The sequence below is a fragment of the Epinephelus fuscoguttatus genome, linkage group LG6 (assembly GCF_011397635.1).
Source record: "Epinephelus fuscoguttatus linkage group LG6, E.fuscoguttatus.final_Chr_v1".
In the NCBI taxonomy this organism is placed as follows: domain Eukaryota; kingdom Metazoa; phylum Chordata; class Actinopteri; order Perciformes; family Serranidae; genus Epinephelus; species Epinephelus fuscoguttatus.
The window spans coordinates 45,601,367-45,611,291 of NC_064757.1; the positions used below are offsets into that span (position 1 = coordinate 45,601,367).

The following is a 9,925-nucleotide window of genomic DNA, read 5'->3' on the forward strand; positions in this document are numbered from 1 at the left end:
GTTCCTTCTCTCCTGTAATTCCTTTATTTGTCCTTGTTTCCTCTTCTTGTCTCCTCTCCTCTCTCCTTGTTTCCACTCCTCTATCCTTGTCTCCTTTCCTTTCCTCTATACTTCTTTCTTCTCCTCCCCTGTCCTTGTTTCCTCTCCTTATTTCCTCTCCTCTATCCTTGTTCCTTTTCTCTCGTAATTCCTTTACTATTTGTCCTTGTTTCCTCTCCTCTCTCCTTGTTTCCTCTTTTCTCTCTTTGTGTTTCCTCTCCTTCTCCCCTCTTCTCTACTCTCACACTGTTTCCTCTCCTCTCTCTCCTTGTTTCCTCCCTCCTTGTCTCCCATCTCCCTTTTCCTCTGTCCTTGTCTCCTGGTCTCTCTTCTGTTTTTGTTTTCTCTCTTCTTACATTGTCTCCTCTTCTCTCTCCTTGTTTCCACTCCTCTATCCTTGTCTCCTTTCCTCTCCTCTATACTTGTTTCCTCTCCTCTCTCCTTGTTTCCACTCCTCTATCCTTGTCTCCTTTCCTCTCCTCTATACTTGTTTCCTCTCCTCTCCTTGTTTCCTCTTCTCTCACACTGTTTCTTCTCCTCTCTCTCCTTGTTTCCTCCCTCCTTGTCTCCCATCTCCCTTTTCCTCTGTCCTTGTCTCCTGTCCTCTCCTCCCTCTAGAGAAGGAGTGGAGGAAGAAGGATGAGAGGGATGAAGATGAGGAGGAGGACGGTGAGCTGGATGACGAGCTGTGGGGACTCAGAGCTCTTCAGAAACAGGAACTCAACAAGGTGAAGGAGCTCATCACAACATATATGATTATGTGTTATAACATATTATTTATTTATTTATTTATTTATTTATTTATGTGTCTTTAATTGTTCTCGTGTGTTGATGTTGAGTTCATCATGTTTCTGCAGATTCAGTCTAATCTGGGAAAAATCATCCTGAAGGAGGAGCTGGAGAAATCTGCTCCTCTGAGGAGGAAAACTCGATCGCTGCCCGACCGCAGCCAACACACAGGTACACACACACACACACACACACACACACACACTTACACAGTACGAAATACTTAAGAGAAAACAGCTGTGGGGACACCTAGTGGTCAGGATGAATACAGGCAACATTCAATAATATATTTAATTTAATTTATTTTATTTATGCGTCTGAACATAATGATATTTTTAACTCAATGAACAACGTTTTAAAGAAATGAAACAGCTTCATATGTGACTAATAACATCTAAAGTAGAATAAGTGACTCTACATGTGTGTCAGCTTCAACATGTTCTTATAAACTGAGAAATCAAACCCGATCTGTTCTGAGAGGAATCAATGAACTGATGTCATTTCGCTCCTCGTCTTCAGGGTCCAACGCAACCAAGTCGGTGTATTTCCCAGCATCCTCTAAGAGCGGCCTGTCCAGGGTGAGTGCTGCTCCACAGAATCGTCCAATCAGAGCAGAGCTTACTGATGATGACGCTGATGTCTGACATGTTTGTGTTTGTTTTCAGCTGCAGTCGGCAGAGTTCAGCTCCTCGGAGAAAACTCCTGCAGGTACGTGATCAATATTCATCACATCAGTAATATTGTTGTTGTCATATCAGCACAGATTATTATCATTATTATTATCATTATTATTATTATCATTATTATTATTATTATTATCAACATTATCATTATCATTTGTTGTTGGACTCTGTGAGATTGTAAATGATATTTTCCTCCCTCTCTCCGTCTCCTCCTGCAGATCTTCAGGTACAGTCTGATTGTTTCTTTGTGTTGAGACATTTTCGGATCATCAATAAGAGTCTGTGTCACTGACGGTGGTCATTATACTGATGATAACATGTGTTTGTGTCAGAACGGAGACTCCAGGATGGACCGAGGGAACTCTCTGCCCAGCATGTTGGATCACAAGGTGACAACACTGTTTGTTTTAACGTGACATAAATGTGCAGCCGTTGATGCAGACAAATAAAGAAATAATGCAGATATAAATCTAAAATATGACGATAAAGACAGTGAGGATCAGACAGACGTATGAAGCACAGGTCAGTGTACATGACATGTTTGTGATTATGTGCGTGATATTTCACATTACGTCCCAGTGATCTTCACTGATAGTTACATTTAAAGGGTCAGTTCACCCAAAGTCAAACAAAGCAAACACCTGCACATGGAGGACGTTTTGTCTTCACACAGAACAATGGAGACTGTTAGAAAAGTGACAGTTAGGCAACATGCCCGCCAATCTGTCCGCCTTTGATGGAGACCAACAGACAGCAAAACCTGATATTTTTAAACAGTCATTGTCGTGTTTCCAGACGCTTTGGAGCCACCAAACGGTGCTGTTTTTTCTGCCGATAGTGCCACAGAAAGAAGATGTTTTTAATCCATTATGCAACTGATTTTTTTCCCAGACATCACTGTGTTTTTCCTGTGAGGATAGTGCCACGAAAACCATTTGTTTCACTAAGACATTGCTGTTTTTCCTGCCGTCATAGTGCCACAAGAAGCCTTTCTTTTAGAGATGCAGCTGCGTTTCCTGCGGGGATAGTGCCACAAAAAACGGTTGTTTTTCCCAAGACATTGCTGCATTTCCTTTTGGGACAGTGGTACCAAGAGCCTTTTAGTTTTACTGGGACATCACCATGTTTCCTGTCAGATAGTGCCATGACAAACAGAGACATCACTGTATTTCCTGCCGTCATACTGCCACAAAAAGCAGTTGTTTTTCCCCAGACATTGCTGCATTTACTGCCGGGGTAGTGCCACCCAAGGCGCTTTTTTTTATTTTTTAACTGAAGTGTTTTCTTGTAGAGATATGGCTGTGTGTCCTGCCGTCACAGCACCACAAAAAGTAGTTGTTTTTACAGAGGCACAGCTGCATTTCCTGCCAGACGAGGATCGTTTTCCTCCATAACCAAGTGGTTTTTATGCCTAAACACAACCACACATTAATCACAGCACTGTTGGAACATGAAGGTGAACTGGTCCTTTAGTTCAACAAAGAAGCTGCTAATGTAATATCACTTTCTCTTTCAATGCTTTATCTTATAATGAACCCTGGCTATAGCTTTTGATTGATTGATTGATTGATTGATTGATTGATTGATTGATTGATTGATTGATTGATTGATTGATTGATCTCTGTAGATTTGCCCCTATGAGGTGCTGGTGGTGACTCACAGAGGGCGGAGCAAACTGCCCCCAGGTGTGGACAGAACCAGGCTGGAGGTAAATTTCAGCTCACAGTCAGATGTCAAAATGTTTCTAATGTCTCGATGGGATTGAATGACCCTCTCTGTCTCTGTCTCTCTGTCTCTGTCTCTGTCTCTCTGTCTCTCTGTCCGTCTCTCCACCCCGCAGCGCCACCTCTCTCAGGAGGAGTTCTTCAGTGTTTTCGGGATGTCCATCGAGGAGTTCGACAGCCTCTCTCTGTGGAAGAGGAACGACCTGAAGAAGAAAGTCTGTCTCTTCTGATGCACCACATCTCCCACAACCCCCCCTGCTCTTCCTGGATCACTGCAGGACCCTGAAACCACACGGACTCATTATTATCACCGCCGCCACCGCCACCGCCACCGCCTCCACCCTCATCATCACAGTCAGACGCTCAGTGAGCCGTCAGGTTTGATTCACAGTGGAGTTTGAATGAGTTTAGATTCCTGCTGCACACATCAACTCCTGCAGAACCAAGCGCTTCAGTTTCTAAACGTCTGTGGAAAATGTGTTAAAAACCAAACTGCAGAGCGAGTTAGCACAAAGAGTCAACCTGCAGGTCAACAAGCGCAGAGCAGCTCCAGCTTTAATGGCTTCTGATCAGAGCTCCACCTGAGAGCAGAGGGACTCCAGTGGGTTCACCTGGAGGTGAAGGGGCGTGGTCACACCAGCGTTATGTCATTTCATTTTAATAAAATCACTGCAATCAGTGAAGTAAATTCATACTTATCTTTTTGTGTTGAGTTTTAGTTTGGTCAGCATTAACAGGTAAATCTGCTCTAAAACTGTTTCGACAGTCTGGAGGTGTCTGAGCTCAGAGACTGCAACTTGAAACGCACCAAAGTGTGAAAGCCTCTAATGTCTTAGGACAACTTGAGGTTTTAGTTGCACAGTGTTAGATTTAGCAGAGACGAGGGGTCTTGCAGGGTCACTGTTTGCAGCCTCAGAGAGTATTTCCCATCCTGCTCCTGGTGGAAAATAATACACCAAACTCCCTTTAAGAAATAAGACATTTAAACGACTCCTTAATTGTCGGCAGAAACGCATCACTCTAGAAACACAAGATAACAGACGTCACATGTCGACAGTATTCTTGTCAATTCGGCATCAATGGAACCCATAAAGATGAACTGTATTTATGTACAAACTTTACATTTTGGATTTTGTGGCATCAGCTTGCTGCCAACCTCTGTTAGTGAGCTGCGCTGTTTTTCACCGTCATTTCCTGGTGTGACCCGGCCCGTGATGTCAGATCATTCATCTGAAGGCTTTTAACTGTGAAACAAGAGCAGCCAGATTTAACCTGTTGAAGCACAGTTGTTTGGTTGTGGTGGTGGAATTCTGGGAAATGTAGTTCATTCTGCTGGTGATCCCACTGGAGTCTCTCTGAAGGTTTTATGTTAATCCCACAAACTTTAGCATCAAAAGTCTGAAGCTGAAGCTGAAGCTGCTATTTGAAGCTGAAGCTGCTGTTTGCCTCCTGACAGATTAATTTCCATCAGACTGGAGTGAATATTTTATCTCGCAGCTCTCTGCTGCAGTCGGGCTTTAAATCAAACATTCCTGCTGACTCTGAGTCAGAGTTCAACACTGATCTGACACTGACTGTCAGCCATCTTTCCAAAGGATTGCTCCTATTGGCTCAGCCAGCTATGATGTCATAACGACAGCATTTGTTTCCCAGCACCTAAAAGAAGAAAATAAGGAGACAGTTTGATCAGAGTTTGATGTTGAACATCACGACCAGCAGCATGTTCATAACGAGCTGAACTCTGATAAATATATTTATCTTAATTACCTTCATCAAAGTCCTGACCTGTGATGATTTTTGTTTTAGACTTTCTCTGCTTTTCCTCACAGCTTCAGGACGTCACTGAAAAAAAGTAAAGTTTGGTTGGTTTGGAGGGAAAACCATTAAAATGCTGATGCAATTGACCCAGTCAGCAGAATAAATGTTTCTGTAAACCACAGATCACAGATACATTTGTACGTTATTATGTAGTGGATACGCTGAAACAATGCTGTGGTTCACATGCAGTTATGTTTAGGCACAAAAGCCACTTGGTTATGGTCAGGAGAAGATTGTGTTTTGGCTTAAAACACCTGGTTTGGGGGGCAGTATCCTGGCAGGAAACGCAGTGATGTCTCCATAAAAACATCAGCTTTTTATGGCAGTATCTTGATAGGAAACGCAACGCACTATGTAAAACAACTGCTTTTCGTGGCACAATTTTTCAACGGGAAATCAACAATGTCACAGTAAAAATAATCATTTTTCGTGGCTCTACCCCTGCAGGAAACACAGCGATGTTTCAGTAAAAACGTCTGATGATAACCTATTTTTGTGGCACTATTTTGGCGAGAAACGCAGCGATGTCTTGGCAAAAACAACCGCTTTTTGTGGCACTATGACAACAGGAAGCACGGTGATGTCTTGATAAAAACAACCACTCTTCATGGCACTATGGTGGCAGGAAATGCAGCGATGTCATGCTAAAAACCAGAGGCCCTTTTGTGGCATTACGCCGGCTGGAAACACAGAGATGACTGGCTTAAACGGCGGTCTGCTGCTTGAGAGGCGTCTCGCCCAGGTGTCACGTACAAATGTAACATATGCGTGGTTTGCAGAAACATACGTCAACATTTTCTTCTGGTGACTGGGCTGAAATGTGACAGAACATGAGCTGACTTTAAACTTTTTGTTTTAATTTAATATATATTTGGAGATTTCAAAGCTCCCGTCTTTACGGGGTTTTAACAACTGACAGAGACTCTGTCGGCTGCAACAGCTGACTCCAAAAACTTCAAGGTACAATGTTCACCATCTTAGTTAGCATGTTAGCATGCCGGCTAATTATCTGCAAATAAACCCAAAGTGTTGTGTTTCTAACATCACATTTGACCGTCACAGACTGGTTGGATGTTGTGGTGTCACAGTCTTTGTTTGGCTCAGTTTAGGCGGTGAAGTTTCTATGACAGGTTGAAGGTGGTTCCGACTCCAGAGAAAGATTAAGTGAAATAAAACTTCATATCAGGGTGCAGCAGATCAAACCTTCAGCTCACACCGCCTCTGATCAAACTGTCTCCTCATTGGTTTTCCTTTTTTAATACAGCAAAAGCCACTGCCCTGTTTTATCTCAGTACACACACACACACAGAGATATATATCTATAAAAACACAGACTTTTTGCAGTGTAGAAGAACAATGAAAACCTTAAAACCAGAGACTGAGAGCAGCGTTGCGTTAACCCTGCCTCTGCACGGCTCTGGTTTGTCCAATAAGCAGGTTGTAGACATTTAGTGTTGCTTAGTGACCAAATGATGTGCAGCTATTTTTTGATAATACATAGAGAAGTGGCATGTTTGTTATTAAAATGAAAATGTAAAATCAGTCCATGAATGTTGAGAAAAGAAAAGAAGACGATGGACGGAGGACGGAGACAAGAAGGACAAACTTTCTAAGGTTTCCAAACCAAAGGAGGACTGAGGCATGATGGGAAATAACCAGAGGACATTTCTCACCTCGACACCAGAGTTCAGCGGAACTCAGAGTGACCTGAACATCTCCATCATGAACACGCTTTAGTACACACAGTTAAGTATCTAGAGAGTATTAATATCCATCAGCACACACACAGATTAATTAACTTCTTTAGCACCTTCAGTGAATTAAAAACAGACGTTGGTTTAAAACTGAACTTTGATCTGAACGGACAATTTAAAGGTGCAGCGTGTTGGATTTGATCTTTAATGAATCTAATTAATACAGTCTGCTTCGTATGACGCCTGTGAACACCTGAGACGACTGCTGGGCTCCATCACCTGAAGAAGAGATCCACATTTTAAAATCACTTCTACATCAGTTTTCACTCCGCCTGTTGCTGACATCACTTCCTCACTGTGACCTCGTCACATGTCCACGTTTGGTCATGGACTTTCCACGTCCACATATGACGTCCAAGGTACCCTGGGTGTGTTGGTTGTTGACGTTCTGGGACGCCGTGTCAACTTCAGCCTGTTACATGCATTGTCTGTTTTCAAAATACACTTCTGTTTTCACAGGAAATGTACAGTTTGATACAGTCTCTTTCAAAATAAAAGCACTACGTCGGTACAACAAAAGCACATGTGGTTGGGTTTAGGAAAAAAGAACAGGGTTTAGCTTTACAATCATACAGGAAGTAAACACCGCTCTCTCTGGTGAAAGTCAGTGTTTTTTGGACCTCCTCAATAAATTAGTTTTAGGATTTAGTGACATCTAGTGGTGAGGATTACAGATTACAGATTACAACCATCTGACACGAGAGGGCAAAAACGTTAACGTCTCTATGTAGATCCAATGCATCAAAACATTGTTTTCTAGTTGGAGCCGCGTTTGCCTCGTTTTCAAACTGTATGCTTTGACTAAAATGAACAATGACAGCAATATAGTCCACGATGAGCAGCGCTAAAATCAACCTGCGTAGTTGTCCCTCCATTGTGACATTAGAAAGTGTCACATTTATCTTGCAAGTGTACTCTTCTTCAACGTTTGCTTTACTTCCTGGATTTTTCCCACAGGGAAATTCTGACCAATCAAGAGCAGCTTTCTCACACAAGGCATTTGATCTGGTCCTCTTGTAAATGCTGCCGTGAGAACACCAACCAACTCTAGGCAATTATACAACTTTGGAACAACATGAGTCGCTGATTCAGACCAGAGGAGACCACTCTAGGGCTGACAGCAGCCTGAAGCTGTTAGCCCTCCTTAGCACTGATGCTAAGCTAGCTGCAGCACTAAGCTAACGTCATGTCAACAACCCAGGGTACCCCACCTCTGATAAAAACTGGGACTCATCCAACAGTGGAGCATTTGTCTTCGCAGCCAGGCTGTCTTCATTTAACCAATGCTTTTGTCCAATGCAGTGGAATGTCCCCCGCATGCATCGAGACAACTTTAGGTTCAGCGTCTCGTCCAGCTGGTCCTCAGGTGTTTACAGTCGTCATGTTATTGATTTTGTATTAATGTGATTTATTGAAGGTGAAATGAGTGGCAGCACCTTTAAATCAGCAGCTGTAGAGTCAGAATGAATTCACTCTCACCGCTGCCACATCCCGCATCACACACCACACCGCCACGTCTGCCTCGCCACCACACGCTTCCTGTATCTGTGAAAAAAAAAAAAAAAAGACTGGAGAAAAAAAAAGAGTAGAAGAAGACTTGTGAGTTGAAGTGAGCGAGCATTGGTCACTTTACGTTGATGATTTCCTTTATTCCTTGTTTTCATTTCTGAGGAATGATTCTGACGCCGTTTGATGATACTGAGGGGATTTACGCTTTGTTCTGATTGGTTGTGTGTAGTTAGAAACAGGAAGTGGGTTGCTGTGACTAACACCATGATGACACAAAGATTGTTCCATGATTTTTTTCTTTTTGTACATTTTAAAGTGTTTTTTTTTCTTTTTTATTGAATTATTTTAACACGCAGGTCGACTTCGTGGAGGCGTGTCGCCGCCAACGTGTGGGATATTTTCACTGCTGCATGCATGATGTCATAATGATGATGTCACATTTGTATTTAACCTTTAATTAAATAGATTTAAGTAACGACACACGAAGTTTTACTCTGGGTTTGAACCGATGTGTCTTTGGGCTTTGAGGTCAAGCCGAGGTCAGACTGAGGTCAAACTGAGGTCAGAGGTCAGACTGAGTTCAGACGGAGGTCAGATTGACGTCAGAGGTCGTTGGCGGTGGCTTACCTGTGTGAAGCCGCCCTGCTGCTGTACATACTGAACCACTGAATGACGATATAATTCTTGTTGTTGTTGTTTTCATATCTGGATGCAGGTGATGTAACAGATGAATGGTGACGTGAATGATTAACATGAGTAACAATAAAGAGCATTTCTATTTGCTTTGAGGAGACCGTGTCAACATTTCTGTATTTCTGTCACACATTTAAAAAAGTATTTCACTGCTGTTCTTTTCATAAAACTGGGCTGTCTGCAGCAGAAACACACAAATACTTCTGAACCTGGTGCTGCATGACCAATGTTAGGGAGCAGCTGGTTACATGTAACAGAGTTATGTCCGACCCCAGCTCCAAAAAGTTGACATGTTGTTTATGATGTAAATAAAAACAGGATGCAATTATTTGCAAATCCTCTTTGACCCATACTTTACTGAAAACAGTACAGAGATTTTTTCACAGCATCCCAACTTTTTTGGAATAAGGGTTGTTATTAAATAACAAAATAAATATAATTGTAATTTGTCACAGTTACTGAGAGAAAAATATGTAATTACATGACAGCTACCAATAAAAAATAATGATTTACATCAGTATATATTCTCTTACAGGAAAAACTTTAAACATTTATTCGGTTGCTTTGCATCATTACACTGTGCAGGAATGTCTTCTTTTTATGGAGTCTGTTTCTGTATATTTTTCAGCTTTATTGCTCAGTTTAAAACATTTGTTTCAAAAAGCAATGAAAAAGGAATTGTAATAAGTTTCATTACTTTGATAAAGTAATCAAAATAGTTACATCACTTATTACATATTTAACATGACAACTAGTAATAATAATAATAATAACAATAATAATAATAGTATATTGGATGTACACCGTGATTTTATGGATACTCAAAGACACTTTACAGAGAGCAACAATAACAATAAATTAAATATTACAAAAAAAAAAGAAATAATCCATCAGAGGGGAAACAATGTGGAGAGGG

The 9,925-nt window shown here is 41.7% G+C and overlaps 1 protein-coding gene across 1 annotated transcript in view; it reads left to right on the forward strand.

The window, feature by feature from the left end:
• Window positions 1–9,107, forward strand: part of LOC125890650 (dematin-like) — a 42,639-nt gene extending 33,532 nt beyond the window's left edge. Inside the window, exons 10-16 of the mRNA XM_049579382.1 lie at window positions 658–767; window positions 897–999; window positions 1,348–1,406; window positions 1,494–1,532; window positions 1,844–1,900; window positions 3,139–3,219; window positions 3,352–9,107. Of these exons, the coding sequence (XP_049435339.1) occupies window positions 658–767; window positions 897–999; window positions 1,348–1,406; window positions 1,494–1,532; window positions 1,844–1,900; window positions 3,139–3,219; window positions 3,352–3,465 (563 nt within the window). The 3' untranslated portion in view covers window positions 3,466–9,107. The remainder of the gene's footprint in view (window positions 1–657; window positions 768–896; window positions 1,000–1,347; window positions 1,407–1,493; window positions 1,533–1,843; window positions 1,901–3,138; window positions 3,220–3,351) is intronic.
• Window positions 9,108–9,925: the final 818 nt, after the last annotated feature.